General features: G+C 42.9%; 1 protein-coding gene across 2 annotated transcripts in view; it reads left to right on the forward strand.

The window, feature by feature from the left end:
• Positions 1-20,640, forward strand: part of MOB2 (MOB kinase activator 2) — an 87,898-nt gene that overhangs the window by 42,502 nt on the left and 24,756 nt on the right. Inside the window, exon 1 of one of the 2 annotated variants that reach the window (XM_073604727.1) lies at positions 2,391-2,580. The exons of the other annotated variant lie outside the window; for it this stretch is intronic. Within the exon in view, the coding sequence (XP_073460828.1) occupies positions 2,471-2,580 (110 nt within the window). The 5' untranslated portion in view covers positions 2,391-2,470. Of the gene's footprint in view, positions 1-2,390; positions 2,581-20,640 lie in introns of those variants that run through there. 2 annotated transcript variants of the gene reach the window in all.

A 20,640-nucleotide genomic window follows, 5' to 3' on the forward strand; every position in this document is an offset into this window, starting at 1 on the left:
GCGAGCCAATGGCTGCGCTGCTTTCAATCCATCCACTCTAGCCAATCAACGGCCAGGCTGAGCGGCGAAGAGGATGTCGGGAGCGAGCGTGGGACTTTCGAGGGGTCAGGTAAGTAAAACGGGGGGGCTGGGGGGGCCGGCATTGTCGGATGTTTTTTCACCTTAATGCATAGGATGCATTAAGGTGAGAAAATGTGAACCTTTACAACCCCTTTAATGCTGAATTACATGCTGTTCATACTCACTCAGACGCTATGGAATTTATTTTCTCTATTCTGCAAAGGACCTGGTTGATCCTGCTGCGCTCTCTCTCTCTCCCCCTTCTGTCTATGTCCCCAGTTCAGCTAGGGATTTTGCAGCTGTGGTGGCAACTCTGCACATGCTCAGTTTTCAGTGAGTTTCTATGCTGAGCATTTTCTCCCTATCGCATCAATCACATCTGAGCAGCCCATGTGACTATAAAGTCACACATGTGGGCGTATACACATAGGTAAATGACAGCTCACTCTCTCCCTCCTCCGCCGTGCCCACTAATCAGCTAAACACAATGGGGTGGAATTTTACATGTAGGTTGATGAAGGCTTCATCTCCCTCTTATTCTAAGACACAGGCTGGAGGGACGCAACACAGCATGTTATTGTGAAAAAATAAAGATTTGATTTAAAATATATATTTGTATGACAGTTTAAAACAATGTATTGATAATTTTTTCTCTGTATTCCGAAGGCTGTTTTTTTAAATTTTATTTTTTTTTTTTATTTTGAGTTTTTATTTTAAGTGTTTAGTGTCACTTTAAACCAGTGACTTGTGAAATGTAAGCTCTTTCAGTACTTCTCTACCTGATCATGCTGTCAGATGGACTTACTGCTGGTTCTGCTAGACGGTGCTTATATGTTCAGTATGTTTTTTGCTTTAGCTGTATATACTTTGTTTGCAGCTGGACAGGCGCTAGTATCACCATTTGCTTTGTCTTTGTAAATGCTTTGAATGCCATCATGCTAGTGAGAGTCTGCCTGCATCCTGTCATTGTATGTTTAATAAAGTACATTCCAAAGAAGAACCTGAAGGATAGACAGGGGGGGGGGGGGGGTAGCAATGTTTGGGCTTTAAGCTTATAAATGTGAAAAAAAAAAAGGAACTTGCTTTTCTGTGAAATTACTTGAAACTGACTAAAGTAACTGGCATCCATCATTGTTTATATGTAATTAAAAAATCAGACATTGCTTTTGATTTGACAGAATATTAAAAGAAAAAATGAACATGGCATGGACAAAAATCATGGGATCCTTACCCTACTATTGTTCCCAACAACCTTTTGAGGAAATCTGCAAACAATTTTTGAAGCTCACAATGAGACTTCCGCAACCTGGCAAAGGGGAGTTTGGTCGACTCTTCTTGATGAAACTGCCTCCCTATTGGTTCTTCTGTAATAAATGGCTGTCAGCGTAGTGATGTGACTCTCTTGCGCATGCGTGGGAGTGACCTCATTGCCCGCTGGCCATTCAAGTGGTGGAACAGATGGAACGTGGAAGGAAGACCAGGTGAGGATGGAAGCATTTGCAACCTCCAGCAGCGCTGACAATGCAGAGCTGGGCACCTTATTACAAGTAAATCTGCCATAATGTGCTTATTATGCATATTATATGCATAATTATTCTGGAATGTATGTTCTTTACTAAAGAACATTGTTTTTTATTAAGTTATGGGTAAAGTTCTGCTTTAAAACGGCTTTAATTTCATAGTTTGTCAGCAGGGAACAAGCATTCAACGCTCGTAATTTTCATGTAAGGGTTCCAATAAATTTGTCCACATTTGTTTGAAGCAAAGTATAGACATTGGAACTTCAACTAAGGAAGTTAATCTGTGTACACTTTGATTTGAAGGGTGGGTATATCAGTGAGATAATGTGACCCATTAGTCCTCATCTGATAACAATAGATCATAAAGGAAGCATCTGCAGCCTCTAATATTCATATTTGCCCATCGGTCTGCTTTCGGTAAGCTTCACACTGTCCCGATTTATGTAAAAAACTCAGCTAAGCTAATTAGGAGAACTTGATTTCACATTCAGCCAGACTAGTTTTAAGATCTTTTGATTTTGGCATATAAGGGTAAAAAAGTAAGAGCGATGGAGAAGTAATTGAAATGTTTGTTTTTTCTGCTGCAGGTTGGGATAAAGTTAGGTGTTTAGCAGACATGTCATCTGGGGATGGATGAGATCCGCCTGTGCTATCTTCTAGCGCTGGTATTTGGGAGAAGGGGGGATCTTGGATGTGACTGCTCTCCTCCTCTCTATGAATAAGACCTTTCAGACTGTTTGTTTTCCTCCTTGCCTCCCTCCCTTTTCCCTCCTCACTCTACCATTGGAGGAGGGCCTGGGAGGGCTTGGTTCCCCCCCCCTCCTTTACTGTATGTGCTGGGAAGTTTTGGAGCAGGTCCTGTCACTGTGCTGTCTGTCTATTATGTGAGAATGCTGGGAGACCCCACTCCACTCTCTCCAGACAGGACCCTGCTAACGGGCAGCCCAAAATCTGGATTTAGTTGCAAGATGGTCCTGCAGGCAGTGGGCAGAGTCTTAAGGTACAAGTTTTTTTTTTTTTGTTCAGTTTTGTGTGTGTGTTTTTTTTTTTTTTTTTTTTTTTTTTTTTTTTTTTTTAAAGCTATGGTATGTAAGCTGCAGCTGGCTGCTGATCTCTCCTTTTTTTCATAGTCCTGTGAAGATTTATTTACTGAAGGTTAACCAGTTAATGTCGGCTCTGCCAAAACATGGAAAGGTTCCCCACGGGGTTTTTTTTTAGCAGCAAATGTCGGCTCTGCCATACCTTTTGTGAGTGGAGTTAGAACATCTGCAATACCAGCTCGCAGGTTGGGACTTGTAGGGCATACGTGTTATGCAATGTGCACGTTGGCTCATCTTGCTGTGATGGCATTGCATTTCCGGCTTGGGTTTTACTACCATGAAGTGGAAAACGGAGGCTTGAAGATTTTGGAAAAGAGTTCAAGAAAAGCAACTAGTTATTTGTTTTTAGTTCTGACCTGCCCTAGAGGCTTACTGGGTATTGGCAATAGAGATACCTTTCCATGAGTTGGACGAGAGCTTGGTTATTTGTTGCAGATTGCTGCTCTGCTCTCCTGGTAGGTGCCGATTGGCATCTTCCAGTCCAGGGAATATGGGAACATCTGGGTTAGGCCATTCCATTGAAATGAGAGCTCATGAGATTGCTGTCAGTAGCTCATCCACATAAGGAGTCATAACTGATGTGAATGTATATGTAAAGTGCTGCGTAAATTGATGGCGCTTTAGAAGTACCAATTATAATAAAAATACCTTTTGCTTTGCTGGTTTTTTTTTTTTTTTTTTTTTTTTTTTTTTTTTTTTGCTTTCTTCTGGATCTCAAGTGGGTATAGGTTTATGTATACAAGATTGTATAATTGATTTATTTTTTTCCCTTGTATTGGTTGAACTAGACTGACTTGTGTCTTTCTTCAACCAGACTAACTATGTACCTGAGCAGGTACAAAAGGACAAATAACTTGATTAGATGTCCAGGTGCTTAACTTCAAAATGTAGCTGTGATAAAGTCGCAAGACGTTAGTTTGTGATATTTGTAGTTTATTTTTATTTATTTCTTTTTTTAACTAGCTTCTAAATGTTTAAAGCTGACCACACACCGAGCCAATTTTGACCAGTTTGTAATGAACCAGCCGAAATTTGGTCCATGGGTGGCCCTGTCGGCATCCTCCTGCTACACATTCTTTAAATGAGGAATTGAAGAAGCCAGGTGGAGGATTGTCAGTCGAAAAACATCAAATCCGATTCAGACACTGTTCTGTTTTTTTTGACAGCTGTCACAGCCGGCTGTCCTAGTACAATAGCTGCAGGGTGGATGGAGAAATCAGTTTTTTGGGTGGGTTTTTGTTCAGCTTGTGTATGACCAACGTAAAAAGTATTTACTGGTGTATGCATGCACAAACACCTATTGGATACAGTTAATGACTTTGTCAATGTTTGATTTAGCGGCATACATTTTTATGTAATCTGTTACATTGACCCCCGTCCTTTTGTAGTTTTCAATGAAGGCTGTGACTGGACAAAAACGTGCATGTAACAGGAGAATACCCACAAGGTGCACAGCAAAACTCCCACCCTGCTTCAAATGCCTTTTAAGCCCCCGTTCACATCGGGGCGATCTGACATGTCAAATGGCAGCCTATTGCCGGCAACGGCACCGTCCGAATCGGTCCGACGCCGACTGTGCCGCCGCTCCGGTTTCCAAAAGTAGTCCCTGCACTACCTTTGGCGACTTCATTAGACATCTGTGCATGAACCCGCACAGATGTTTTTCAAATCGCCCCCCGAACTCACTGCGTTCGGCTGAATTCGCATGATTTCAAACCCGCCTCCAATGTTAATGTACCCTTAAAAGAACAGATTTCTAAAAACTCCTAGGCATTTTGGGAGGTAGGTTGTGGGGAACTCTGCAGGGATATAAAATGACATGCCTCCTTTTGGCAGCCATTGCAATTCGCTAAAATTGTTTTAAATCAACCAGCTCTTATTAGACTTGATACAAACATTCTTCTGTTTATCATGCTAAACCTCTACTATGCTCAATTTTCTTGCAATGTGATCTGTATAGGAAATTTATGTTCCATTCATTTGATGCGACCTGTTTCTGTAACATAATCCATTATACTGGATTTTCATTATTTTCAATAAAAATCTTTATGGGAAAAAAAAAATTAAGTAAAAAATGTAGGTGTTTCTGTGAAAGGTCTTTGTAATTTTAATTAATTGAGTATATAAATATATATATATATATATATATATATATATGTATGTCAGCCTAGGAAATATTAATGTAGAAATTTTCATCCTGTCAGCCCTGTCATAAGCCAGCGGGCACATAGGCTCCAGGGAACATGCGCTTTCTTTCACTGACATCGGTAACAAAAAACTCAAGTTAAAGGTGCTCGCCGGTTGGTTCAGTTTCAATACAGAATATTGCATTGAAAGTCGCATAGCTGCAGATTAGTTATTTCCAGCTCCTTCTGCAGCCGACTGCTCCGTTTACCAGAATCATGGTATATGTAAGGAGAAGCACTTAAAAACTTGTCAAGAACTATAAAAAGGTCATCTCAACATGTCTGCATAGACATTTAATTTTCACAGATGCTTCTCCTTAGTATCCCAGGAGTCCCGGATGTATTGTACACAAGTGGCATCTAGCTTTGCAGCGTCCCATACCTTACAAAGTGTTTGTGTGTGCAGATCTGGGGACTTATGCATGCTGACCACCCTAGTTTTTGTCTTTTTAGGATTTTAGGAAGAAACTGCTTTGAAAAAACAGTGGGTATTTGTACAGGAATCCTGGAGGCTGACATGCTTCTGAAAACACTTAGACTGGCTGTCTCTAGTCAGTCCTTGACCTAGAACAAGCATGTATCAGATAATCCATGTGAAGTCAGAACTCTTGATACTTGTAGGTCTGTAAGATTCAAATAATTTAAATCTATGTTGACAAGACAGCCAGGCAACTAACATTTTCAGAGTAGGGCCGCTATGGGAAACAATTTTTCTCTCAGTACAAGTTTTTTTTATAAGATGTAATTTTGGCTTTTATGTCATTTTTATTTTTTTATTTTAATCGATTTACTTTAGGCCGGGTTCACACTAGTACGACAAACACTCCGACATTGGGAGCTCATGTCGCATGATGTGTGAAAATCAATGTTTCCCTATGGGAGCCGTCTTAACTGGTCTAACACCAGTCGGTCCGACTTTAAGAATGTTACCTGCACTACTTTGGTCCGACTTTGATCCTACTTCAGCCCATTGAATATAACTGAAGTTGGATCGAAGTCGGATCACCGTCTTAACTGACCCGATTTTGGATGCGACTTGTGCTCTGAGGATCTTGAAGGGGAACTCCACGCCAAATTAAAAAAAAAAAAAATGGCATGGGTTCCCCTCCAAGAGCATACCAGGCCCTTCGGTCCCCCCCCCCAAATCCATACCAGACCCTTATCCGAGCACACAGCCCGGCAGGTCAGGAAAGGGGGTGGGGACAAGCGAGCACCCCCAACCCCCCCCTCCTGAACCGTACCAGGCCGCATGCCTTCAGCATGGGGGGTGGGTGCTTTGGGGCAGGGGGGGTCCTGCGCTCCCTACCCCAAAGCACCTTGTCCCCATGTTGATGAGGACAAGGGCCTCTTCCCAACAACCCTGGCCGTTGGTTGTCAGGGTTTGTGGGAGGGGGGCCTATCGCAATCTGGAAGCCCCCTTTAACAACCTATGAGTATGGGGTACATTGTACCCCTACCCATTCACCTAAAAAAAAATGTCAAAAATAAAACACATTACACAGGTTTTTAAAGTAATTTATTAAGGCAGCTCCGTCGTCTCTTCCGATTTCTTCTCCCCTCTCCGATTCTTCTGCCTCCTCCACTGACGTCTTCTGCCTCTGCTGGTTCTTCTCCCCTCTCTGTGTCTTCTCTGCTGATGTCTTCTAGCCCTCTCCGGTTCTTCTCCCTCTGTCCGCTGTCTTCTCCGCTGTCCGGGTCTTTTCCGCTATCTTCTCGCTATCTCTTTTGCTGGGTCTTCTCCGCTGACTTCTTCCTTTGTTCTTCTTCTGATGTTGACTCGACACTCTCTCCCACTCTAATGCCAGGTGTGCAGTGTGCCACTACTTATATTGCATGGTGTGGGGTCACCGGGTGATGTCATCGGGAGGCCCCGCCCCTTATGACATCACCACCTGGGGCATGATGGGGTGGTGACGTCAAAAGGGACAGGCCTCCAGTGATCCCGCCCCATGCCAATATAAGTAGTGGCACGGGGGGCTTCCAGATTCCGATAAGCCCTCCGCCTGCAGACCCAGACATCCAATGGCCAGGGTTGTCAGGAAGAGGCCCTTGTCCTCATCAACACGGGGACAAGGTGCTTTGTGGTTTGTGATGGGGGGGCGCAAGGCCCCCTGCCTCAAAGCACCCAACCCCCCCCCCCCCCAATGTTGAGGGCATGCGGCCTGGTACGGTTCAGAAGGGGGGGGGCGCGCTCACTCGTCCCCACCCTCTCTCCTGACCTGCCGGGCTGTGTGCTCGGATAAGGGTCTGGTATGGATCTTGGGGAACCCCAACACCGTTTTTTCGCCGTGGGGGTCCCCCTGAAAATTCATACCAGACCGAAGGGCCTGGTATGATCCCGGATGGGGAACCCATACCGTTTTTATTTATTTATTTATTTTTTTTTTACATTGTGCGTGGAGTTCCCCCTAAAGATTCATACCAGACACAGTACCTGTTATTGTCGGGGATCAAAGTCTGATCCCTGTTCATTGAAGTTGGACGTATATCGGACTTCAAGTCGCAGGGCAAAGTCGGATCCAAAGTGGTATGACTGTCGTGTCGTGCCAGTGTGAACCCGGCCTCAGTTTTGTTTTTTTTTTTCCAGGTGCTTTGCTTTAGCAGACTCGTTTTCTGATTATTGGCTTTCTGCTTTTTAGAGTCTGAGTTTTTGGCACACAATATTTCATCACAAACTTTTCCCACACACCTGGGTAAATTTGTCACACCTGAGCAAGCAATAGTCCCTTATTGACCCTCAAACGGAACCCAACCCATAATACTTATGTCAACCTATACTTCATACTCGGTTTATTACAATGTAAAGGGGTACTGTGGTCATACTAATGGCTGGAAATGTTATGGAAGCATTGCTTCCTATGCAAAGTACACATTATGAGCACTGAAAACCAATTATCTATGGTCACTTATAAATGCAGACCGTGTGCATTCATGGCGGTGCACTTGTACAGATGTCAAATTGAGATCAGCCACTGTGTCTATGCAGCCGCTGCGTCCCAATAGACATCAGTGGGACTGCCTGCATGGGGATGCACGGTACACCTGTGCGGATAAGAGAAAAAGCAGAAGAGAAGCGCCTCTGGGTCAGAATCAGTTTAAAAGCTTTATTGCAAAGACAAATACGTCCACTTACATTAATAAACAGCAAGTTGAGCACAGATCCCTCTAGTAGTGTAGTCACTGCGTGTGTGCCTGTAGATCAATACATATCCAGGGGAGAGAGGGGAGACAATCCCGTCCAGCAGGTTGTGTGTATTCCGTCCCTAGGATGAGAATGAGACTTGGCTCATGTGAGTAATGGAACGCAGGCCTCCAGCGCGGTGATGTCACAGGTGGTGCGACGACGTTTCGGCGCATGTGCGCTATATGTCACAGGCGCGCGCCTTCCTCAAGGTACACCTGTGCGGATAAACATGGCCCTCGCAAGGGGTATCCATTGATATGCCCCGTGTGAACATGAGTTAATGTTCACCAAACAACTTGACCTTTGATTCATCAATACACAGCACTTTGTTTTACTTTTATCTTATTGTAGTCTGACTCTAATATTCTTATTGGACAGCAGAAACATCCGGCATAAAAAAACACATGTAATGATATGTAAACTTCTTGCGTTCACATACATTTGGATGCTTATATGTCAATACAGGATTTAGAAGAGTATAATTCTTTAACTAGCTCTACTCTAATACATTTTGTGCCTGTGTGCATGAGCCCTTTATAAGAGCCTTTTTCAACCAGGGTTCTTCCGCAAAATCCCTAAAAACTGCCCAAAAATTGTATACAAGGTAACAGGTGGAGCAAGCCTGCCTTTAAAGCGGAGTTCCACCCAAAAATGGAACTTCTGCTTTAAGTGATGGTGACCCCCTGACATGCCACATTTGGCATGTCCTTTTTTTTGGGGGGGGGGGGGGGGGATACCCTCTTTTTAGAGGCATCCAGCTCCCCCTTCCTCCCGGGGCACCGTGGCTCCGGAAGGAAGCCTCTCCCCCTCCCTCCCTGCAATCTTCTGGGACACGTCACAGGTCCCAGAAGATTACCCGGCCATTCACAACACACAGCGTGGCTCGCGCATGTGCAGTGCATGCAGGAGCCCAGAGTAAGAATACCGGCGCCATGGAGAGGAGAGGGAGAGGATCGGTGCTTCGTACGCCCACATTGCTGGACCGTGGGACAGGTGAGTGTCCGATTATTAAAAGTCAGCAGCTACACTTTTTGTAGCTGCTGACTTTTAATTTTTTTTTTTTTTAAATATTTAAGTTATGAAAAGCCACAGGTTTTCATTGTGCACCATTGCAACATTCCTGCCACTGGCATTCTAACAATCTATCACGTCATTGGTTGATAAGGAGGACATCGGGGGCCTGCACAGCATCCTTGTTTGCCCCTCTCTGTCAGAACTTATGTCATATTGGCTTAATGAGGGAGAGAAATTGAGGGAGAAGAGAACCCTTGGAATGCTAGTAAGTACCAGTGTGCAAAAGTGTGTTTCATTTGGAAGAATAAACCATAAATCCTCTTTAAAGCAGTGTTCCGCCCAAAAATGGAACTTCCACTTTAAGCACTCATGACCCCCTGTTATGCCACATTTGCCATGACTTTTTTTGGGAGGGGGAGCAGGTACCTGGTTTTGACCGATACCCAGCTTCCACTTCTCCTGGTTCCACGGCGCTGAGCGGAAGTTCACCTCTCCCCCCTCCTTTTCTGCAATCTTCTGGGACACTTCACATGTCCCAGAATATTACCTGGCCATTCAAGACAGCGCATGTGTAGTGCGCACCCAGCTGTGAAGCCGCAAGATGTCCCAGCCCGGTGCCCACTCTTGCAATGCCGGCGCCGTGGAGAGGAGGGGGAGAGAAGCGAGGCTTCGGGCAGCCACATCGCTGGACTATGGGACAGGTGAGTGTTTATTAAGACAGCAGCTACACTTTTTGTAGCTGCTGACTTTTAAATGGGTGGAACTCCTCTTTAATGCTGGGTGTCCTATGTGTGTGCAAGATGCTGCATTATGCAAAGCTTTTGGTAAAGTTTTTTGTTCATTTCAGAATGGAGTGCCTCGAGATGTGTATAATTTTAAAGGGTACCTTGACTGCAAAACTATTTAGAAACACTGAAATACACCATGTCAATGTTATGTGTCAATTGTCTAAGTACCTGTATATCACATTTCATCTGTAGTTACCTTTGTTATCAAGATTCAGTGTTTGTTCAGATAGCCAGCAATTACCGTGGAGTGTACTTTCACAGGACTGTATATAGGATGATGGCCATGGGGCTTATGGTTCGGGCCGTTGTTCTTGATGTATATCCAGCTCACTAGTTTAGCTTTCTCTGGTTGTCAGATGTTAGAGGTATGGATTTTCGACAGTCTCTGGCATGAATCTGTTAATGTGAGGGTTTTGAAGAACTGTGGCCTGGCAGACTTGTGTGTAGAACAAATGTAGACTTGTATGAGGAGGGAAAAAGCACATCCGGCTTGGAGAACGCCTTGTATAAAGGACTCTGTGTGGAGGTGTGGGTATAGGACAGTGTACGGTGAACTGTCCTGCCAGCTGTAGATACTAAGAATCTGAGATAGATAGGTCATGTAACAGGAGCACAGTAAATACTGCAAGTCTGAGAATACGTCAACTGGTACAATTCACCTAGTACTACGAATATAGGAATCGTTTAATGAAAAAACGCCATTGAAGAAACCGAGAGATTGCCATTAATATACCCTTAAAGTTATACTAAACACACAATGTTTAATTTACATTGTCCTTTCTATTTATGTATATGGATGATGGCACTGTAATTATTTTAACAAAAAAAAAAAAAGCATCATCTAAGTACCTTTTTCCTAATTGATATACAGATGTCACATGACTCTGATCTTTCCCAGCCTGTCTGCAGGGAAACAAACAGGAGGATGTTCTAGTCCTCTGCTGCCGGTCACGAGTTCAAAATAAAACAACCTTTGGTATACAGAGTAAAAATAAATAATTGTTTTAAATTGTCATATAAATATATATATTTGAGATCAAATCTTTTTATTATTTTTTGGCATTATCATGGTGTGGACAGATTTCTGCCAGACACAAGATGTGTCACACCCCTCCAGCCTGTGTCTTAGAATCAAAGGGAGGTGAAGCCTCTATTAATCTACATGTAATATCCCACCCCCATTGTGTTTAGCTGGTTAGTGGGTATGGAGGAGGGAGGGAGTGGGCTGTCATTTACCACTGTGTTTACGCCCACATGTGTGGGCTGCTCAGATGTGATGGAGAGGAAATGCTCAGCATAGAAACTCACTGAAACTGAGCATGTGCAGAGCTGCCAACACTGCTTTGCAAACTCCCTAGCTGAATTGGGGACATGAAGAGAAGGGGGAGATAGAGAGCATCAGGATCAACCAGGTTTTTTTTTGCATAATACAGAAAACAAATCTAATGACCGAGTGAGTATGAACAGCATGTAATACATTATTTGATAGTTTCTTATGATGTGGGTTTAGTGACACTTTAAGGGTGCTGGACAGGGAATCTGCATGCCTCTGAACCTTGTTAGCTTCCCCGATTCCACAGCTTTGCTGAGCTGGAATACCAAGACCTGAAGAAAACAAGTCTGTTCGGGGGTTGAGGAAATCTAGAGGTTTATTTCAGCGGTGCGCATGCAAAAAGAGAAATCCTTTATTGCATTTCATGCTACAAAGCCTACTTACTCATAGGAGCATTTTGAGCACATGCTATAGCACAAAATACGTCACGGTGTTCCAATCATTGTGCATATCACTGAGAAAGCCTTCCAGTTTCCTTCAACCTCCTTGTGGACTTTGTGTTCTTCATATAGAGTTTTCCCATTCCCAACCCTTTTTTGACACATAGTGCCCATCAAGACACACCCCTGACAGCTGCAGGAGGCTATCACTACTCTACTCTCATTTCTCCTCTACAAGCCAGACGTTTATGGGAACAGCGTTGATTAAAGAGGACCCAATGACAAGGGACAGTAGGTGTTTGGAGATATGGGGGGGGTTAACCTTAAAGTGATACTAAAATCTCCTTTTTTTTTTTTTTTGTTTAAAAATAACAAACATGTTATACTCGCCTGCTCTGTGTAATGGTTTTGCACAGAGCAGCCCAGATCCTCCTCTTCTCGGGTCCCTGGCCGGCTTTTCTGCCCCTCCCTCCTGCTGAGTGCCCACACAGCAAGCAGCTTGCTATGGGGGCACCTGAGCTGAGCCGCTGCTCTGTGTGTCCATTCAGACACTGAGCTGTGGCCCAGCCCCACCCCCACCCCCTCTCTATCCTCATTGGCTCGCAGACTTTGACAGCAGCCAATGAGTAGGGGGAAATCCAGACAGACAAGCCTCTTGTGCAACATTGCTGGATCGAGATGGGCTCAGGTAAGTATTAGAGGGCTGAGGCACATTGAAGGTTTTCTATCTTAATGCATAGAATGCATTAAAATAATTTAATGCTGTGAATATATAAAAGGATAAGTTCATCTTTTGAACATGTTGCACTCCTATTTTTTGGGTGTAGCATTTAACATGTTTAGCACTCCCCCCTGTTCCCTGTGACAGCAGGTGCTGTTCTTCTCCCCTGCAGCTGCTGTCACATTTTAAATTGCCGCATGTGTGCAAGGTGCTGCCTGCACAGCCATGTCATTCATAGAGATCTGTAAATGAATTAACGACCTGTCTGCCACAGCGGGCGATGGACTTGTAATTTCAATAGATTGCGAACATGCTCATCAGTGTGCTCGTAGTCTATTCACACACTCTCCAGCTTTAAACAGAAATCCCTTAGGCCCCATTCACACCTGAGAATAGCGTTTTCAGGCAGAAAGTCGCGTAATTTTTGCCGGAGGTTTTCTGCGATTTTGGCGCGTTTTTGCTACGATTTTGTACAGGTCAAAAGGTCACCAATGTAAAAAGCAGAAAAACGCCTGTAATCTGCCTAAAAAAAAAAGTTCTAGAACTTGTTTGAGCTTCAGGCGTTTTGGATCTTCTGGCTTCAAGCTTTTGAGTGGAGACATGAACCATCTCCATAGAGAATAATTGATTTTTTTCCCCGCCAGCGTTTTGTAGCTTCAGGCTTCAAGCTATCAAATGCTCATGTGTGAATGGGGCCTTACAGTTGTACAGGCAGAAAGCTAGAGGGAAAGTGTTCACGAGCCTGACATTGCACCCACAATCCACTGATCATGAGTGCAAGACTTTGCAGACTCCTGTAGAAATAAAATAATGCACTTTTTTTTTTTTTACCTGGGGAAAAAAAAAATTTGTGCATTCATAATTATTTTGTTAAAGGTGAACTTAGCTTTTAAAGGAGTTGTAAAGGCAGAAGGTTCTTTATCTTAATGCATTCTATGCATTAACATAAAAAGCCTTCTGTGTGTAACAGCTTACACAGCACCTCCTAATACTTACCTGAGCCCCCTCTCTGTCCAGCGATTTCCACCTCCTGGACTCTCCCTCCTGATTGGCTGAGACACAGCAGTGGTGCCATTGGCACCCGTGGCTGTCAAAGTAATTTAGTCAGGGGAGAGAGGAGGCGGGGCCGAATGGCAGCTCCGTGTCTGAATGGACACAGAGCTGCCCCCCCATAGCTCGGGTGCCCCCCATAGCAAGCTGCTTGCTGTGGGGGCACTTGACAGGAGGGAGGGGCCAGGAGCAGCAAAGAGGCACCCAAGGAGAGGAGGATCCAGGCTGCTCTGTGCAAAACCAACTGTATAGAGCAGGTATGTATAACATGGTATGTATAACATGTTATTTATTTTTATTTTTTTAAAACGAGACTTTACAATCACTTTAAGGTACCAAAAAGTTGAGCCTTTAGTACTACTTTAAATAGAACAGTGTCAGAAATAGAATCTGTTAACGTTCTAAAGCAGCAAGGGCTTCTACATAAGGATTTCAGCTTGTATAAGAGCAAGTGTCTACGGCAGGCTTTTGCAAAGTGTTTGCAAAGTTTCAGACAGCTTAAAGGGGTTGTAAAGGTATTTTTTTTTTTTAAATAACAAACATGTTATACTTACCTCAGCTCGTTTTGCACAGAGTGGCCCCGAACCTGGTCTTCTGGGGTCCCTCAGCGGCTGTCTCCGCTCCTCCCTGCAAGAACTAAACACCTTCATGCAAGCTCTCGCGCATGGTGTTTAGTTTTTGCGGGCGCGTTCCCGTGATACAGCCAGCGTCCATCGGATCGGGTGCAAGCCCTGCCATTGTAACTAAGGGAAAACTGGTAGTGGAGCGTTCAGGCTTCACAACCGGTTTACCGCTGCGCATGTGCAAGTCGTGCGGTGCTTTCTGAATGGCCCTGTCGATTTCTGGGACACACACAGGTCCCAGAAGGCAGCGGGAGGGCAGGAGGAAATGACACACTGGGCCACGGCTGAGCTAAGACAGCAGTACGTTATGTACTTCAGAAAGAGTATTAAAGAAAAATTAAATCAAAAATTGTTTTCCAAAAACAAGGGGTGGAGGGGTGGTCTTTACTTTAAGACCAAGTTGTAAAAGTGGGTTGAACTGTGCTTTAAGCTGGCCATAGTCTGTAGAATGTAGGTCAAAATATTGTTTTAAACAAATGTTTGCTTGATTTTTCTAATCATTAGTGGGTCATATCGACATTCATTTTTGACCGCAGCAACAAGAAAATTAGGGAGCAGGATGGAATTTTTTTTCGCAATCAATCAAATTTTTAATAATATATGTGGATTTCATTGGGAAAAGTCCATTCATTCCAAAATCTGATGTTAAAAGCAAACAAAATGTTGAAGTGTTCGAATGTCATTCAGCAAATCATCATATGTACTGTTAAAGTTTGTATGAATGTTTGTATAAATTTTCATCCGGACATTTGAATGTTTACTCATGTATGGCCAGTTTAGGATATTTTTTCTTAGCTTGTTTAATTCAATAACTGACACATGTTATCCTGCACTAACTGGCTTGACTCTTTTTTTGATAAGTAAGGTTAATTTTAAGCTGAGAGCTGTCAGTAAATCAAGACTATTTTAAATCAGGTGAATCGAAATAAAAAAATAAAAAACTCTTTTAAATGTCCCTTTATGGCCTATTAACAAATTGTAATGTAAATGCCTTTTCTAGAGTTTCTCCTATGCAGTCACATGACCCCAAAGCTCATCTCTCACACTCCTCCTGGTATGGCCGATGGCTGGAAATCTCTTCCTTGCCAGCATCTGCTAGAGTAGTGGATGCCGATGGGTGACACCACTACTCTATGGAACTCATCCCTGTTTTCAGCCCGCCACATTACATAGAGGAGCTTAGTGATCACGTGTCAACAAAAAATGCACAAAAAAGGTATTTACGATGCAATCTGTACATTTATGCAAGGTTGTGGGAAGAAAAGGGGAGAGAATATTTAAATGTTGGATTTTCTACTTAAAGTGGTTGTAAACCTCAGACATGATATCTGAACAAAGCATATCCCTCTATAGTTTGTACTTATCTCAGTCAAGAGTACTAAGTGTTATTTCTGTCTGCTGCGTAGTTTCTTCGCTATCTGCATGAATCACTTCTGACTAGTTTTCCTGACACCAATCTCCCTGGCTGATGTCCGAGGGAGATCTCGGCCCATCCCCCTGTAGCCCAGGGATTGGAGTAGGAGAGTGGCCAGGAGTCACATGACCAGCCTGAAGATATCTGAAAAAAGGTATTTAGCGGCATCATTTAAATAAACTTAAACTGTGTGTTATGACTGCATAAAACAGAGGGGCTGGTAGTGAATTTCTTTTTTAAGGTTACAACCACTTTAACCCTCTCTCCTTGAGTTTGATGCTTAACAAAAGTCAATGATGGTAAAATGTGTATTGTGTCAGATCATGTTATGGGCTAATGCTTACTGGGTGTATGTTTTTGTCCAGTTCTATAGTCAGTTTTAAAGTGTAAGTTCACATTTTCAGTAAAAACAAAAAAGTGAACAAACACCCTATAAACCTCCCCCAAGACCCTGTTGTACATGCATATATTGGTAATGAGCCGCCCACACAGTAGTCTATGTAGCGCTCTGGGGATTTGAAATTGCCTCGTATCTCTCACTTCTCCCTGCAAGGCTTCTGGGGACGGATCAGAGTGATGATTCTCTGTGCCAGGGCTAACCAATCAGAATCACTCTGATCCCTCCTGTAGAGAAAAGAGGGAGGAGAGCAGGTATTTCAAATCCGCAGGACCCTTACACCAGCTATGTGAACACTGAAAGGTCTTACAAAGTTAAGTACAGCATGGACTAGGGGGTCGGCAGAGGGTAGGGTGTTCATCTTTTCATTTTTTCTGCAAAGGTAAATTAACCTCTTAAGCTATTTGTTGCGTCCTCCTGCTATTCATCTCTTTAGCAGCCACAAGTTGCATCATGTTATTTCCAAGGGAAGTATGAGGGCCTGTGACTTTCCAGCAAATTACGTAATTGTAAACATTCTGAATATCATTGTTTTAGTTCAATGTGACATTGGATGTTAATAACATTTCCTATTAAGCATTGTGCTGACACACTCCAGTATCAGAGCTGTCAGACAACCCCACCAGTGGATGATAATACAGTACATTCTGTATCAAACCTTCTCTGCTTTTCTAAAGACTGTCTTCTAGGCGTGCTAACTGGCTACCTACCAAGATCTTTACATGTCCCTTATTACATTTACAGTCGAGCATGGAAGAATTAGAATGAAAAAAATTAGACCTTTTTGTGACCGTTCCTCTTGCTCAGCTTTTGTGTCCTCTGAACCAGTAAAAAAAAAAAAAAAAAGTCCTGCGTCAGGATGTAATATGCATGTTCCTTATTTTGTATGGTGAAAACAAGATTTCGTCAGTGTGATATAATGTAAGGGTGGGCAGAGAAACCATTTTCAGGATGGTAGGTATACTGGCCTAGCTAGTTGTTGGGATCTCCTGTACCCCTATATCTCGCCCCCCCCCCCCCCCCCCCCGCTCCTCCATTTCAGTCCTACACCAGCCTGCAAACCCCCATCTATACCCCACTATGTACCATTGATCGGCCCAGTTGAGAAATCCCCATGCGACTTTACCATACAAAAACCCAAAATAAGGTTTTTATTAGGGCTGAGACAACTAATCGATTATGAAAATAGTTGTTAACTATTTTCATAATCGATTAATCGGCCAGCCGATTATTTGGCCTGCATACAGAATGCATTATTTGTTTACATATCAGGAAATACAGTGCAGCACACAGACAGCTCAGTACACCATCCATACATGTCAGGAAGTGCCTGAGAACTTGTGATTGTGAATGTGTGAGGAGCAATGCCTCATGGAAGATGTAGTCCTGGGCAGGAAGTGAGTGGTTCTAAAAGCAGAAGTTTTTTTACCTTGCTATAGGGGCACACTATACTATAATTTGCAGCTTGCTATTGGGGCACTCTAAAGGCAGGAGGAGCCAGAGGCATCGGTGGGGGACCCCAGAAGAGAAGAATCGGGGCTGCTCTGTGCAAAACCATTACACAGAGCAGGTAAGTATACCATGTTAGTTTAAAAAAAAATGACTTTAAAGACTGTGCAGGGAAGATCAGCATCTGAACCCAGAGAAGGTGGAGGCTGATAGACTGGAGGTAATAGAAGGCATTACTATTACATTTAAAGTAAACTTTTACATGGAGGCAAGCCACATTACGTGGGAGCAGGGCACATTACATATGCCCCACTGTGAATGGGGTCTAAATAAAAAATGTGATCTCTGAGTCTGATGATATTTACCAGATTCAACCTCCAATAGTATATACAGTATATCTCTTCTGTCTGTTATTCTCAGAGTGGATTAGAGATTTTGCTCCCTGATCAGATAGTTGATTATTTATATTTACATATAAATTTTGAAGAATAAATTGCCTTTTTTAAAACTTTACATATTAAATTATACACCACACTTTTTTTAAGGTTATTATCCGATTAATCGAAACAATAATTGGCCAACTAATCGATTATGAAAATAATCGTTAGTTGCAGCCCTAGTTTTTATATAACGGGCGTTTCCCTGCCCCATGTATCTCACAATTATGTTTTGTTTTTTGTATCCCTTGTCTCATAAATGAGTTTGCTGTATATCACTGAATAAAAAAGTATGGTTTAAATTAAACTTTAGTTTTGTTTAGTGAAAAATAAAATCAGTTCTGTTCAGGGTTTTTGTTTTTTTTATAACCCGCTGCTGTCCACAGATAATTTATTAAATCATAGAATAAGCGTGAGATATAAAGGTAATACAGAATAGCTTGTGTGACACTGTATCAGCATAGTGGAACTAGAGGTTTCCTTTCCTGTAATTGTGTTTAGTGGTTCCTCCAGTTCCTCGTTCCAAAAAAAATGTCCTTTTACTTTAGACTGCAATTTATGTTTGAAAAAATGCCAGTGGTTGGGTAGTGCACTGCTGAATACTTGAATGTGTGCAGCTAGGGACCACGTAGTCATTTAGTAGATTCAAAGCAAAGCATTAGGACTGCATGTAAGAACCACCATAGGCTGCCTTTGCAGCTAAAGTGGCATCGGTTTGGGCGTGCTAAAAACAGGGCCCAATCATGCATTATAGCCCACAAATCTAGACCAACACTTAGACCCCATACACACCAGTGGATTTTCTGCAGATTTACCAAAACCATATAATATGAGGTCTATTTGTATGCAGTCAGGCAGGCCCTCATGGTTTGGGTAAATCTAAAGACAAAAATCTGCAGAAAATCTAATAGTGTGTATGTGGCCTTAAGTGGAATTAAACCCATCAATTTAACGGTTTGAGAAAAAACTGTTACATTTTGACATGTGCTGGGAATATAACTGTCCCATTTGCTTGTGCTATCAACCAGATCCGCTCCGGATGCGTTTCTCCATGCATGTTTTTAATGCGTTTTGGACGCATTCCGGTGCGTTTTTTATGCGTTTCCGGATGCATTCCAGGTGCTTTTTTTTCCTGTTTTTTTCCCCCCACTTAACTACGGTCCAGTGCGTTTTTGATGCATTTTACTGCGTTCCAGTGCAGGAAAAATGCAGCATGTTCTTTTTTTTTCTGGAACTGAAAAGCCCTGGAACTGACTGCACTGGTGTGAACTATGCCATTGGAAACCATATAACCTACTTTCCATTAGTTTTTGATGCAGAACTAAAACACCCTGGAGTACATGTGGTGTGAACTGGCCCTTAAGGTTTTTCTTCTTCTTTATATAGCCTCTTACCTTTTTACACACTTATTTTGTCCGTTACTATTAAAAAAAGTCCACTGAAACCTGACATTTCATTTTTTGGCAGTTGCTGGATAGTTAAAATGCCTAACAAGTCTTAAAGCAGAAACACATCAGTTTAACATTTTCCCAAAACAGATTCATTCAAAGCATGCTGTAAATGATCGCTGTCACAGATGAGGTTGTGTGGGGAGGACAGAAGGGTTTAGTTCTGCTTTAATATCTCTCAGGTACTTTGTTAGTGAGATCTCTGAACTTGAATTCCTGGCTCTACACCCTTACTGTTGCCATTATGAGAGCTCCCCACGTTCCTTACAAGATTTAGGTTGGTGTATTTCTTTTGGAATGCAACGATGGGTGCTGGAACACCCAAAATGCGCAGGTGGACAGGAACAATGTTAGAATATTATGACACGGAGCTCTTGGAGGTGATGTATCCTTGTCCTATAAGAAGCCAGAGGTTCACCTACCCTTGTGCTACCTGTAATAAAAAAAGCAAACTTGTCTTTTTTTTTCTTCTTCCAATTAAGCCCAGGTTCACACTGAGCTGCGGGAATGAAGCCGTGCGAGTTCAGCTGAACTCCTGCATGTCAATCCTGATTTCAGTGGCGATTTTGCAGACATTTGTGCGGGTTTCTGCACAGATGTCAATGGAAATCGCACCCCGAAATCACAAAAAGTAGTACAGAAACTACTTTTTGAAATCGGTGCGGTGCCGCAAATGCAGCGTCACACTGATTAGGATGATGCAATTGCCGCCAGTTTGACATGCGATTTTGACATGTCAAATCGCACCAATGTGAACCAGGGCTAAAACGTAACCTGAATCAGTAGAACATCAGCATTGTCAAATCGCATTATTACTACTTTGGTTTAATAGGTTCTTCTTGCCATGAATTAAAAAGCTCCTCCTGAGCCTGTCATGGGATATAAATCCTAGGCAGCCTAGATCACATTGCATATGGCAGACTAGGAGTATTGTAGATGTTTGGCATTGAAAGAGATTTAAAGTGGTTGTAAACCTCAACCATAAAATATGAACAAAGAATATCCCTCTTTGTCCCAATTAAGAGCACTAAGTGTAATTTCTGTCTGCTGCTTCATTCCTCTGGCAAGTTTTCCTGACACCAAGAGAAAAATGGTGTCAAAGGGGGGATCTCCAGCTGATTGACAGCCTCAGTTCTGTTCCTATGTGAAGGGGGGTGTTTCCCTTCCCTCCAATCAGCTCTAAGAGCTCCTCTCACTGAGCTCTGCAGTGTGTTACTTCAGCTCCCCCCCCCTTTTTTTTCCCCCTGAACTCTCAGACAAGCTTTATCAATTCTGGACTTTGAACAGGTGAAGAGAAGACAGATAAACAGGTACAACTTATGTAGGAGAATTTGTTTCATCTCTGTGTAACAGCTGAGGCCAGCCACTTCACTGAGCATATGTAAAGGTTACAACCACTTTAAGACTGCAGAAAATGTATTGTGTTCGGTCAGAACTACCTTTTTATTAGGACTGCTGTGACCTAGATCATCAAAGGACAACCATGAATCCATAGAGAACATCCGCTTTACCAGTACAATAACGATTTTGGGTAAA

Source organism: Aquarana catesbeiana, linkage group LG11, assembly GCF_042186555.1.
Source record: "Aquarana catesbeiana isolate 2022-GZ linkage group LG11, ASM4218655v1, whole genome shotgun sequence".
Lineage (NCBI taxonomy): Eukaryota > Metazoa > Chordata > Amphibia > Anura > Ranidae > Aquarana > Aquarana catesbeiana.